The sequence below is a fragment of the Meleagris gallopavo genome, chromosome Z (assembly GCF_000146605.3).
Source record: "Meleagris gallopavo isolate NT-WF06-2002-E0010 breed Aviagen turkey brand Nicholas breeding stock chromosome Z, Turkey_5.1, whole genome shotgun sequence".
Classification (NCBI taxonomy): Eukaryota; Metazoa; Chordata; class Aves; order Galliformes; family Phasianidae; genus Meleagris; species Meleagris gallopavo.
This window is the reverse complement of record NC_015041.2, coordinates 29,768,111-29,783,091: the sequence shown is the minus strand read 5'-3', so window position 1 is coordinate 29,783,091 and position 14,981 is coordinate 29,768,111. Positions and strand designations below refer to the sequence as shown.

General features: G+C 36.7%; 1 protein-coding gene across 1 annotated transcript in view; it reads left to right on the top strand.

The window, feature by feature from the left end:
- Positions 1-14,981, top strand: part of BNC2 (basonuclin 2) — a 226,419-nt gene that overhangs the window by 106,224 nt on the left and 105,214 nt on the right. Inside the window, exon 2 of the mRNA XM_031557308.1 lies at positions 12,033-12,135. Within this exon, the coding sequence (XP_031413168.1) occupies positions 12,033-12,135 (103 nt within the window). The remainder of the gene's footprint in view (positions 1-12,032; positions 12,136-14,981) is intronic.

The window sequence follows — 14,981 nt, the reverse complement described above, 5'->3', positions numbered from 1 at the left end:
AAGAAAAAAAAAAATAATTAAAAGAACAAAATGATAAAGCTTGTGCTTTGCTTAATAAGGGCAAATAAATATATGTGTATTATATGGTATTAAATATATTTGTATTCCAGAGTATAGCTAAAGGACAACTTCCCATGAAATAATGCATTTCTTTAGAATTGCTGTAGATTTTCATAATTTTTTTTAAAGCATTCCTATTGTAACCTACATCAAAAGGGCAGCTATGGTTCTTGTGTCTGACTATACATATGCATTATAGAAAAGTGAGTCTACTGTAATTACCAGTTTGCAGAGCGAATTCCTGCAGGGTTTGTACTCTCCCCATTAGTAAAAGAGATAAGTTGAAATGTATTAAAATTTCACTGTACAACTGGGAGTTTTTGTTCACAGTAAATGTGGTAATGTTTCTTCATTGCTTGACTGTTTGTGTTTAAATATAGGCAGTGTGCCCAACAGGGACAAAATTATAGGATAAAGCTATGTATAAAAGAAAATCCTTCTGAGAGAACCTATAACGTTCTTTTTTTTTCCTTCCCTCTGTTTCTTTCTTTCTCCCCCTCTCTCTCTTTTAATAAGCAGTTATACATGTAATCACACTACATTCTGGCCAAGGAAAAACATTTTACTTATTTCACACTTATTGGAATTCTTCTCTGTCATACATAGCAGCCTTTTGTGCAAAAATTCCATGGGTAGGTTTTGGAAAATGTTGAAGAGAAACAAGTTATAAAAGATATGTTGGAGAGATTAAATTTTGAGGATTTTTAATGAACAGTAATATCTAATGAAAATAAAAATACTCACCTGTTAATCTCATATTTTTGAGGGGAGGGCAGTGTTAAAGGGTTGTGTCCCCTTGTTTTTTTGCTTACAGAATCAGCTTCTGGTCAACAGAAAACTGTCTAGTGAAAGGCACTGCAGGACCGAGTCTATGATTAATTTAAATAAGAAGTTACTGTTTTATGTTACAATTTTCGAACACAGAGTTTGATCCTGATGAGATTGAAAAGATAGTTTTCTTTTTAGAAAAATATTCAGGCTTTTCTAATATGTTTTAAAACATCCCACTTATTTTCTGAAAGATAAGATCTCTCCCTGTAGCTTTTTCATATAACTTCTATAGCAATCATCTTTACTCGCTGGAATGCAGCACAATTAACTCTAAAGCCATGTACAGTTTTGGCAAAATCGGAAGCCCATCATTTAGAATCCTGAGAACAGTGACATCAACAGTAGTATTTCCTAAAAGGTGAAGTTATTTTGGAGGACCAGATTAGGCAGTAAGTAGTATGTTTTTGGTATTTCTTAAGGAAAATATCTTTCTGAGTATGCGGATAGAGAGAAATAGCTATTCCAGGAGTCAGGTTCCGTTTTGCTTTGTTAAAATCAGATTTTGCTTATTCTTCAGTTTTATAGAAATAGAAAGTGGAAAACGAGAACTAAAACTGCTGATTTTACCAACATCATTTTGTGTTGCCATTTGTGTTTTTCTTAGAAGTTCTTTAGTTACCTGCTAAATATGGTATTTCTGTATACTTACGTTTTCACTTTTCTTTTTTACTCAACAGACTGTAATGAGACCAAACAAAATTCATCTTGGTAACATGAGCTGCTTATCTGGTGATGATCTTTAAGACTTTAGAAGATCTCATCATCTTCTGGTTAATTTAATTTACGTAGCAACTATTTGAAGAATAGAAATCTATGAAATAGACATATACTTCTTTAACCATTTATAATCTGTCTTTCAAAGAATGCTGACCCAATTGTCCATGTAATGCGACTGAAATCTGTTGATTATTACATGTTATTATTACATGTGCCACATCAACAGACTCACTGTCTTTTTTAGGAAACAAGGAAATTTTCTGGAACGCTTTCTTTAGCTTAAAATTTTACATCACGATTTTCAGATATTTTTGTCTTACACGCCTCCTTTATTTATCTACATTTATTGTGAGGAAATGGAATTCACTTGTGAATAGCAGAGTTGATACAGTATGGGAATCTAAGCTCTACTTCTATATCTCAGATTTTACATTGTCTTACATAGTAGCAGCAGCAGCTATACAAGCAGCAGCACCAGAGGTCAATCAATGGATCAACTGATCTATCTGTCATTCATTCATTCATTTTCCTCTCATAAGTATCAGTAAGGCAGAAAGAAAAAAACAAGTTATGGTTTTACTAGCCATGGCTAAATAATACTTTTTGCAGAATGTTTTTCTCTTTCCACATAATAGCAATCTCGTTTTCAGGAGCGATACAGAAATAATATACTATTCACTTGCTCAGATCAGCAACAGTTTTGGAGAATGATTGCTCTGAGTGATCAGAGGAGTAAAGCCAGTGCAAGCAGCTTGCTCTAAGAGAAGACCCAAGTAGTTGTGCTTTCTTGAGCTGAGCATTGGAGTGGAGCTAACAACGTTAATGTCTCTAGAAGAGTCAATGGCAGAGGAAGTTCTACGAAGCTTTTCACAGGTCTGTCCATCCATCCACCCATTTAGCACTGCCTACTGCCTTTACAAAGTTTGTGGCTGAATGCTAACAACTGACGGTGCTGATTTCATAACATAGTAGGGCTGATCTGAAAGCAGTGCCTCCTATTTATTGTGTTATAACATCAGAGGCAGATATTGGTGGTATGGCAGTAGAGACTGACTTTCCTACCAGTATATACCATTACATGTTGTTGCCATGTGAGAGATGGCAGCAGAGGAGCAGTCTGACTAAATGACATCTGACATACATATGAATCCATGTTGTAGAACTGAATTCCTCTGTGTAGAAAAGGAATGCATCAGTTGACATGCATCGACATTTGCTGAACATTTATGGAGACCAAACAGCGCATGTGAGCACAGTGCGCTGGTGGGTGGTGCATTTCAGCAGTGCTGACAGCAACAGTGGGTCACATTTGCTGATGCAGTTTTATGTGGGTGTGGCATGCTCTTGTTGATGGCTGGCAAAAAATGCATAGCTGACGGTGATGATTGTGTTGAAAAACAGATATTTGTAGCTGAGAATTTGATCTATCAGATAGTTTTTTGTGCTCTTAGTATCTGCTGTAGTTCCCATGGAAATAAATAGGAGGCATTATATTTGGAGTGACCTATGTAAATCTGGTTCTCATCTGCAAGAACAAATATCTGCTTTTGCTAACGTTCCCTCAGGCACAAGGAAACTCATTCTTAAATCAACGGTGTGCTTATCTTCAAATTTGAAGCAAATTTTCTTGAAATTTTAAGAAGCACTTGTCAATCTTAGTATTCATCCATTCATATAATTTTTCTTTGATGTGAGGTGGATATTACATGGAGACGTAGGGTCATATTGTACTTGCAGCCTTTGTAGAATATCCTGTTAGCAATACTGCAAGCTGAGTGTATAGAATTAGGAAAAATGTGGCCTACAGAAACTTCCTGAAAAACTGACACAGCTATTATGTGTTATGTTTGTTTTCTCTTGAAGGTCTACATAGCATTCCATGGCACAAGTTTCCACTTTTGACTGTACCTAAAGAAGAATCTGAGTGACTCCCTTATATTAAATGCAACATTACAAATGCTATTTTTTATTCTATTCTATTCTATATTTTATTTCATTTTATTTTATTATTCTATTTTATCTTATTTTATTTTATTTTTCTCTATTTATTTCATAGGTTTTCTCCCAAAGAGTTGAAAATGTTTTTTAAAATGATTATGTGCTAGATTCTAGCTAGATTCCAAGCTGTTTTATCCCGTTAACAGCTTTCCATCTTGTTAGCATCCTTCCCTTCATATTGTATTAGTAACTGCTTTCGTGAATGCCACAGAGAAATATAACAATATTAGTACCTTTCAAATTGTATTAGTGAAAATAAATACAAGTAAGAAACAATACTAATATACTGTGATGTAAAATTGCTCATAAAATGCTGCAATGCAGTGAGCAACTTGAAAGCTATTTACATATCTCTGAATATGGAAGAAATGAGAAGCTCCATTGCATTCCGTGGATGCTTAAGACTGTCCAAATGCAAAGTATATTCCCACTTCTTTTTGTTTTGAGCAATACATTATTCTAGTATAATTACTCATGTTAAAAAATGGTCATCCATTTGTTTACAGTTATTCCTTTACAGAGTGTAAAAACTGTCTAAAATTATGTATTTCAAAAAGATCTGTTAATTTTTTTATGCCAACAGATGAAATTGTGTGCTTCATGCTTCGGTCTTAAACTCTTATCCTCACGCTACATGTGTTGTGAGAACTTTGCTAACCTTGTCTCTGAAAATTGAATCTAATGTCAGTGCCCAGCTCTTACAGACTGGGCGGTTTGAAATTGAATGGTCAAGGGTCACAGTGCTTCTGTGGAAAAGTCAAACACAGGATCAGAGGGTATTCTCATGTTTTCTGCCCAATGTTCTGGCTGCAAAATTGTCCATGTAAAAACTGTAGGTCACTTGTAAAATAGAATTATTGTATGAGAACTACACATTGGAGACATCAGGTGTTTCAACAGAGACAGAAATACTTCTCCGGGTATAATCTGTAGAAAGTATGGGTGGCTTTTCCACCCCAATTTTCCTTCTCTCTTTGCCTCAAACAAAGTGAAAATATATTTTGAAAATTAACTTAGGAGATCTGTACTAGTCTATCTACTTTTCTAATTATACAGGAGGTGATGGTTGGGTTTTTTTTCCCCTTTTATGTGAGTTTTCTTGGGAAGGAATTTTCTCTGTTGACATGAACTTGAGACTTCAAAACACTGATTTTTCTAGACTCCCCATCAGCACAGGTTCACCAGCTAAATGTTCTGAAGCACAGAGAAGCCATAGACAACCATAAGCAGGGGGCATACTGAAGCCGCCTTCTTGTTCTTGAAAAATAGTGTTTTCTTCTTTTTTTATGCTCACAGGCTTAAATGTTAAGTGAAATTTACCCAAGTGATTGCCCCATAATATTGTAGGTGCAATTATCTACCAACAATGAATTATGAATGTGTCTGGTGACCAACAACATATGCAGTCAATTTTTAGTCTTGTAAAATGTGCGAGCGTTTCAAGAAGGATACAAATTTGTGGTCTCATCTTGCTCCAACCGGAACTCCTGCATATTTTTTATTGCCCAAGTCAAAGCTTTGGTAATCTTTTCACTTAGGCATTGCGTTTGTCTTCCCTGTGATGCCAGGCTTATCGTAGGTGGGTTGACTTGTGCATTTCCTAGATGTCAGTATGCAAATGATCCTCCTTTTGGTGCTAGTTTGAAGCCAGCCCTGTTGTACCGCTGATTTGCTAGCTACTTAAGATAATGTAATTTCAGGGGAATCTTTATTATTAACAGGAAAAATTATGCTGTGGTCTTTTTTAAAGATACTTGATTTTCAAAAGAAGAGAAAAAAAATATTAGCATTTCTAAGTAAAGAAGGGAAGTGACATATACCCAACAGCTGTTTAGCAGCATATAATATACATTGTGGGGAAAAAAAAAATAAATCAAAATTCTTGTGCTGACATGCAGGGATGATCTGCATAGACAGAATTTGTCTTTTTCAGTTTGTAACCAAGAAATGATGTCAGGGCAGAGAAGACACTCATAGAAAAAAACTGTCAGACCACTTGCAGGACTTAGCTACTTGTCTGCTGCTTCAGACCTTTCTTTGACAAGAGTTACATTACAAGCAGCAACCAGAGGATGGATCTGAACAGATGCATGTTAAAAATCTGAGTAACCCAGATCTGTTCAGCCTGGGGAAAAGAAGACTGAGAGAGGATCTGATAAATGTTTACAAATATCTAAACGGAGATGGGAGGCAGATGGATGAGGCTGGGCTCTTCTTGGTGGTGCATAGAGTGATAGATAGGACAAAGGGTAGTGGCCTAAAACTTGTACATAGGAAGTTCTGTACAAACACACAGCAGAACTTCTTTACAGTGAGGGTGACGGAGCACTGGAACAGGCTGCCCAGATAGGCCATGGAGTCTCCTTCTGTGGAGATATTCAAGACCCATCTGGACACCTACCTGTACAAGCTACAGTACGGTTCCTACTTTAGCAGGAGGGTTGGACTTGATGATCTCTCGAGGTCCCTTCTGACCCCTGCAGTTCTGTGATTCTGTGATCTCTGTGTCTCTCATCAACTTCTTGTTCTTTGCATAATTATTTTCATGTGCTGTGATGCTTCAAGATCAACTGCTATGTGTCTTTAAATTATTTGCCCAATGATAAAGTTATTTCAACAAAATATTAGCTCAAAATTGGAGGGCACTTATAAGATAGAATTGGAATTAAACAGGATATAGAAAGGAAAAGTTGCATTTAGCATACTGAGAGTTTTTTTCTTTGAGTGGAGAGATAAGCTGCATGAAGTGCACTTTGTTTACTGAATACTTAACCCTACACAAACTCTAAACTTTAAATATATTTATGTGTATATTTTGTGTTTTAAAACCCTGGCATTCCTTTTAACTAATACATTTGTGCACACACATTCATACAGAGTCTCACTAATTTTAATGAAAAAGTAAGGAACTGCACTTTCACATCAGTTTAGTGGGTTGCTCCCATTACAAGGATTTCACAAACACGGAACTAGATCAGATCTTGTGATCTGTATTTGGACCAGTGAATTTGTTTCTGTGGACTCCGTAGGATAAATGCGTGGCACATGCTTTAAGCAGGTAGATGGAACTTCCATGCAAACAAAGTAAGTAGAGTCAGTACTGTTATGCATTCAGGTACACAGCAATCCTTTTGTACCATAGATTGATGTAAGACACTTCTTAAATACTTTCTGTACCTGAGAAAGATAAGGCAAGAGCATTAAGGGGAAGGGTCTGTTATGCTGTTCACCTCATAGAAGAATGTAAATGAGACTTCATTAAGATATTGCTCAGCCTCACAGTATTGTAGGAACCTTGTCACAAATAGAAAAATTTTTGTTAAAACAGCTACTGAAAATCAGGGTAAAGTTAGGTGCAAAAGTAAGTCTTTCCAGAATGTTGCATCATTTTAAACTTTCTCCATCATTTATGATAACTTATATGATTCTTCCTCCAGAATTCTTATGTATTCTTTATGTGTGATCCTTCTTCTCCCATACTGTGATCCCTTACACAAAAGCTTACTGCTTCCTATCTCTTGGAAGCTCTGCAAAACAGCCAGACAGATTGATTTTTCCATTAGTGCTATAGGCTGCTCCTATTAATATGTGAATAATATTTACTTGCTATGTAATTAAATTGCCCAAACTATGCTAAATGAATATCCTTGGTCTGGGGAAACCCACAGAAGTCAGGAATAACATCCCTCAATAGTAACTTACATAGAGGTGTAACAGACCTCATTCTTTAGTAGGAGGCAATGTTCCCTTCTTTCTGCATTGTGTTTTACATGAAGAAGATCTCAAAGTGAGCAGCAGGATATCTCTGAGTGTTTCAGTGTCAGTTATAAAACCATTAATTTATTTTAGTGCATTTGTGTTTTGTTTTTAAACTGTAATAGTGTTGCTTTAAGATTTAAGGAAGCAGTAGTGTAAATTATTCAAAACAATTCTACTACAATCCAGTGCATTTCCTTCCCTGCTAATATAAAATGCCTTGAAAGGACGCTGTATTTTTTGTATAAATGCAAGAAATGTTAGGATAGGAACTCCATGGAAGGGATGTGTAAAAATATCTCAGAACTCCTATTATCTGCAGATCATTGGTGCGGTAGAACTTAGTGGCACCTTTCAAACAGCTGTAGGAAATCATGCTTTACAGCATGCTTAAGGGCTTTAACATGTAAGCTGTCATCTGAATGCATGGGTACCTATCGCACTGCACGTAGGGAGCCAGTACACATTGTTTTTCTATGCAAGGTCTTTGGTTTCTTTTCTGCTCCTCCTGTTTTTTGTCTTTCTTGGAGGAGTTTCTGAGGAAAACCTTAGGAAAAATTTCTCTCCCTAACACACAGTGTAATGCACATAGTGCCCCATTACATAAACTTCTTTAGCAATACATTGTGAAGGTAGTATTACACTGGGTGGCTTCTGGAAAGTCTGGCCACATTCTTTCAGAAACACTTTTCTGGCTAAATTTTTGCTTTGCTACACCCTTGCATATTTGTACCTACTTCCTAACGGGATCAAACAATGGCTACAATGTCTAGCCACTGCTAACCAGCTCCAGGATCTTTCTACAGCCCTCCCCACCCTACCCCTGTCAAATTAAGGAGTAACAGATGTCCAACCACGGTTAACATTGATCTGTGCTGCTACATACCAACACACCGTACTTCTGTACTCTCTCCGCTTTAAAATCTAAACTGGAGGGACAGCATTAAAGTTTTAAATATTAGGTAAACCTGTGCTACCTTAATCTTCCCCTGCTCATTGCTACACATGTGCAAGTTAAATGCTTTTGGAAGAAAAAAAAAAAAGTAGAAAGATATTGTTAATAATTCAGATATACATCCTTGCAAGGCTCAGTGCTTAAGTTGATTGCTTGTGTGAAGATCTTTGAGGACCAAGTGTTCCATCGCTTCAGTAAGTGTTAATGCTCAGTGTGTCTGTAAGAGCATGTGCTTCTCCTGGAATTTTACATCTCTCCCCTGAGTTACACTAGTTTCATGTTGGAAACAGTAGTGATCCTGGGTAGTGATATGGATTAACTGAGTCAAGTGGAAAATTGAATCTTTGGAATAAGGACTAAATTCTACCTGAGATTTTCAGTAGCATCTATCACTTAGGTTCCATTTACTCTGACAGCAGCACTTTGAGGACATTGCATCTCATTATTGTTTAGGGAATGTAGGTAAAAGGCTTATGGAGTGTTTTGGCTAAGACATGTAAGCGACTGGGTATTTCCAGACCCAAATGAGCACTTCTCAATCTGTGGGATCATCCTTATCACTGACCGGCATGCATGGGATTCTCTGTGATGGGATGGGAAACCACTCATGCTAGTTTACAACCTGATATCAACACCTATTTTGTTTTGTAAAAAGCACCCAAAAATTCAGCAGGGCTGAATTTTGGGCCAAATACTTATCTTCAGAGTTTCTCCTGACTCATCCTTATTACTTTACAAAAATAGATAGCTCCTTTTGAAGACTTTTCCAATTTCGTTTCTTGAAGAACAGACATTTTCATGCTTCTTGAAAGTTTCCATTAATTTGAGTGTATGTATAAAAGACAGAAAACTTACTATTTTATTAATGTCCTTCAACACTTTATGTTACCAGGATAGTCTTTAACTCAGGGTAAAGAAACATGGAACTTGTAAACTTTTTTTTTCTCTGTCTCGTAATTTAGAATAGCTAAAAGGATCGTTTTTGAATGTGTGTAATAAAACTTACTCTTAGGCTGAAACACTGTATTCAGGCTCAAGCTGAATGCAGTCTTTATAGACAACCTGTTAACTTCTAGGCAAGAAATAGGTTGAGTTGTAATGGGAATGCTGATGAGCCTTAATAAAGCCACTCTACTGAATGACATGATTTCATCTATATACGTATACATATGCTGTGAGTATGTTTCTCCCACTGTACACACAAGTGACATATGAATAAGACAGTATCACATCAAATACAGCAAATACAAACCACGTTGGTGCAGAGATTAAAAAGGTGTTGAATATGATAAAATCTTTTATTGTAAAATAAGAATCCTATTTTGTAAGCCGTTCATTCTTTTTGCAGTACAATTAATTACTGAGTTCATTAATTAATGAACATATTAGAGAAAGAACACCATTACTGACCAGTGGAGACCTGATATATTACTGAGTCAATAAACTATTGAACATGAAACAGGACCTTCCAGGAGAATTTTTTCCTCATAACCCGCAAACACATATATTATTCCTGCAAGATCAGCACTTCTTTGGTACCCTTGTATTTCACATTACTAATTCTTTTAATCACGCATACATACAGTGTTTTATAACCTAGCTAATGAGTAATTGGACAGGTGACATTGGGACTGAGACCCTGAAGTGTCAGGCATAACAGAGCAGGATATTTTCATCCCTCTGCAAGGTTTTTGAGAGTAAAAGGTAATAAAAGAACATATAGGATATGTAAAATCACAGTTCTATCAGAAATTTAACAGAGAAAGACACACTTTAAGTGGATAAGTGAACTATAAATGGTTTTAAATGACTGTATGATGCAGATAAATAAGAGATAAGGCGTATAAAACAACTTTGAACTTTTAAAATAGTAACAAGGAGTTTAGCTTGAACAAGTTAGCATTGAATGTAATTTTCTTTAAATCGGTATAGTTAAGGTAATGCTTTTTTTTGTACAGGCGGAATGTGTACAGGGGCTGTTAATTGTTTGGAATAGACAAGAGCATTCATAATGCTTCGATACTACTGTGGCCATAGGATCCTTCCCCCACTTTAGCCCCCAAGTAAACATTGATTGCATCTAAATCTATAAGATATCTTTTCCTGGCAGCTCTGGTAGTTACTGTAGATCATTAATCTGTGAATGATCAGAATAAGCCTCTGTCTCAGAAATCTCCATGCAAATTACATCTAAATGCATGCTGTAGATTTATTAGTAGCAGTTTGAAGTGCACAGGTCATCATCTATACTATTAAAACATGTAAGTCTGTTGCACATTTAAAAACTTCCATTCCCTTTGTATTTGCTGTGGGCATAGCTAGCCTCTCAAATAAATCTGTGTAGGTTTTGAAATCATCTTGAAAAGGGAAGGGAGACCTTAATGAGGTGTATTATTTAAGCAAATCTCTTCACGGAACTGGATCTTTGGCATCACTGCTTTGAAAGAATTCAATCTTTTGAAACGGAGGGAAATGCACATAATTTGAGTGCCACAATATAAGAATGATATAAAGCCATTAGACAGCATCCAAAGGAGGACTAGAAAGATGGTGAAGGGTCTGGAGGGGAAGACATATGGGAAGCAGCTGAGGCTCCTTGGTGTGTTCAGCTCAGAGCAGAGGAAACTGAGGGGAGGCCTCATGGTGGCCACAGCCCCTCACAAGGGAAGTGGAGGGGCAGGGCTGAGCTCTGCTCTCTGGTGACAGCAACAGGACCTGAGGGAACAGCATGGAGCTGTGTTGAGGAAGTGTCAGGTTGGGAGTTAGGAAAAGGTTCTTAATCAGAGGATGGTCAGACAGTGAAACAGGCTCTTCAGGGCACTGTCATGGCACCAAGCTGCCAGAGTTCATGGAGCATTTGGACAATGTTCTCAGGCATATGATTTTTGGGTGGCCCTGTGTAGAGCCCGGAGTTGGATTTGGTGATCCCTGTCTGTCCTTTTCACCTGAGGATATGCTGTTCTGTGATTCTATGGCACATTTGACACGTGCAGGTTGTTAATAGATGAAAGGTTAGCTTTAGGTATAGGAGAAACCTAAAATTTCAAAAAGAAAGTTATAATACGTACTACAGTCTGTTGCTATTATTGTATCATCACTTTTCCCTATTTTAGGAATACATCAAATGTATAAATCACATAAACTCTTTATGATGTAGCAGAGTTGCACCCTACGGGATCCCCAACATGGAAACAATTTTTGGATACCATAATGGGGAGAGAACAGAGATACATAGTCTTCCTTTTCATATGCTTTTGTTTCCTTGTTTTACATTTGGTTTTAATTAAGCTGAAATGCTGTTATGGGAAATCATCACTAGTAACATTTCCCTTCAAACAATTGATTCCAAACCAGCAAGTTTGTGGAACACCTACAGAACCCTCATCGTTGTACTTTTTTTGTTGTTTTGTTCTGTTTTGGTTGGTTGGTTGTTCTTTTTTTTCTATAGTAAAGATTCTTTCTTTAAAAGACTAGATATTTCCTCATTGGTTTGTTTTTGTTTTTGTTTTTTGTTGTTGTTTGTTTGTTTGTTTTTGTCCTTGCTAAGGGATACTGATAAATGTTTTTGAAAGAAAACTCATCCTTACTTAAAAGAATGAGCAATGCTTGGAGTGCTTGAAGGCTGATTGTTGCTGTACAGTACCCTTCTAGCTCTCACAATAAATTTGTACAAAGGGGGAGAACATTAATATGTGTTTTCTGTTTCTTTTTCCAGGCCATCCGCTGTACACTGGTAAATTGCACATGTGAATGTTTTCAGCCAGGGAAGATTAACCTGAGAACCTGTGATCAGTGCAAACATGGCTGGGTGGCACATGGTAAGAAACGTCTGTTCTGGGCTGATCTTCCCTATTCTATTCTTTGTTCCTGGTCTTTGTAAATGCTAAATATTGGAGTGATACAGACAGCAGTGATATCTATTTCTCTGAAAAGGTGTGTGTGTGTGCTCTGGGTTTCTGCAAGTGTGTCTGTACTTTTTTTCATATCGATTTCTAGCATGGAAATATGATAAATTGGAAATATTATAGGTTACTCTGGCAATAGTTACCACTGGAGTTGGTACCTAATTTGAGCTTGTGTACAGCTGAAAAGTGTATTCTGACCTCTAGGAAGTTATCTGGTTGTAGCAGATGTTAGTGGAAAGGCAAAGGGTTTGTAGTTTGGTTGCACAGCAGAGTTTATATTGAAAATTAGCATCAGGCAATAAGTTGCTGAGCCCAGTGGAAATTCAAATTTACCAATGTCAACCTTTCAGAGCTTGGATATCAGTAAAATCAGTGTATCCAATTTGGTTCAATGAAATACTTGATCAGTGTGTTGAACCTCTCTTTCCCTATATTTAAATAGATGACAAAATAATGGAGAGATTCAAATCCCCCTAAAAGGCAACAAAATGCATTCCGTAGGTCTTAGTTTTTATTTACACTCCACTATTTCGTGTATTTGTTTTGTTGTTTTCTTGAAAGTCTGGAATAAGATATGTTTAAGGGAAAAAAAGACAGCCAGACAAAATGAGGAGAAAAGTAAGGAGGACACCTAACATGGTTTAATTGAAAAGCAAAACAAAACAAATGACAACAACAACAACAACAACAAGATAAGTTTAAAAAAGAAAAAAAGAGATGGCACAAAAAGATTAAACATATTTGCAGAAGAAATTTGAGATTTTTTCTTATTGTCCAGGCTATAAGCTACAATCTTCATTCTTCTCTTCTACCAGACATGCAGTGGGTTACACTTAAATTTTATTTTATTTTTGTAAAAGCTGGATTGGAAGACCACTATGCCTCACATGCACTTGATCTCTGCTTATCTAGTACATAATTTTGAGTATTTTGCCTGAACTTTCTGAATTAATGCAAGTGTGTATGCTAAATTCAACAGCAACAAATGCCAGAGAAGTTTTTAAAAGATTCATGCACCTGGAAAACAAATCAGGAATGTGGGTACAAAGTAGTTCTATGTCACTTTGTTGTTGTATGTACAGCCTGCCTAATGATAGCCTAACACCACCAATCTGGTAGTTGGTTACAGATTTGCTATGTACTAAATTCTGCAGGAACACTGCCTGTTTTAACTCCTCTTAATTACTGGAAAGAAATCTTTAGTCACAGTATAACCAGGCTCACATTTATTGGAAGGACCTCTAAACCTCACAAAATTCTGGAGCTCAGGCATGCTTCAGATTTTGTGCAAAATCAGCAGCTGAGGCTTTGCTGATCCATAGGCTCACCTAGGTAACTTCCAGCTTGTCCTCCTGTTGAGTAAAAGGGGGTCTGACACTTGGATTCTCGCACATAAGTATCCCGGTTTTTATTTTTAACCAGTACATCTCAGAAGATGATCCTCAAATTTCTCTAATAAGTACCCCTCTATTAAGTTGTTGTATTAAAAATTAGAGTGTATGAGAGTAATCTGAGATAACCACAGGGCTCTGCTTTACAAGTCCAGGATGTCAGAAGGTGAATGTAAGTATCAGGGATACACCACCCTTTCCCATAACTGAGTACTTAACATTCTTAATAGAAGACTTAATATAGTTATATATTATTGCAAAGTGTTTGTTTTACTACAGTATTGTGAAAAGAATGCTCTGCTATATTTTTTCTTAATGCTTTGTGTACAGTCATCTAGAGTATTTACATTTTGTGGTAGAGCAAGACTTGTCCCATGTATGTTTCATATACTTCTCAAATCACAGGCATTTAAATTACTTTCCCAGAACTGTGATGGATCCAGTTCAGTTTTTGATCTTAACTGTTTTTGAGAGTACTGAGGACAACATTCAGTAATCTGAACAATTCAGTGCCCTGTATCACCTGGGTTTTAAAATGACTGAATCAGGCTGCTGTTCAGAAGTGATTTTCTTTAAACCATTAACACTGCGCTTTCGGAAGATGTCCCTTGAATGCAAATAGAATTTCCTACTACTTTAATTAAAGGATTTCCTTCTGATTTTTATTAATGAATTTCAACTCAGATCCTTGACACATGATGTAGTGCTTCTCTGAATGTAATTATCAAAGAATAGGTGTTTCCAACAGGAAGTACCATGCTTATTCAGTTCTGATAACCTAGAATTGTAATTACCCAAACAGATCAAAAATAGCTTAGAACTGCAATCTTCTCACGCTCTACTTGACACATCTGTGCTGAATTAATGCATATTAATAGCTGCCATTTGAAATGTTGAAATTCTTGGAGTGCGCAGGAAAGGGCGTAAAGCCCCCGCAGAATTATTGCACCTTGCAGCTGCTGGCCTGTGTTATTTTTGTATATATTTTTTCCTGTTTCTGTTGTCTTTCTTATGTTTTTCTTCACTCACCTGAAATGAGCTGCACACTTCTTGAAAGGAAAGGTCCCCTGCAAGTTCAGTGTTTTTTGAGGTGCCAGAGTAGGATGTCAGTATATCAACAGATACATCAGAGAAGTTCTTTTGTGACAAGATAAATGATTCTGTTGGCAGTAGTTCAGCTTATAAAGTTTTGACCACGCACCCTTCTGCTATAGTGTTAATCCTACTGCCAGCGTCTTTAAGGCTGACGCCAAGAACTGCAGAGTATCACAGCATTCTCATGAACTGCTGTGAATAATAGGGAAAACGTTATTTCTACTGTGAATCTCTGGATGTTTTAAGGGTTTCATATAAATAGATTGTTCTTTT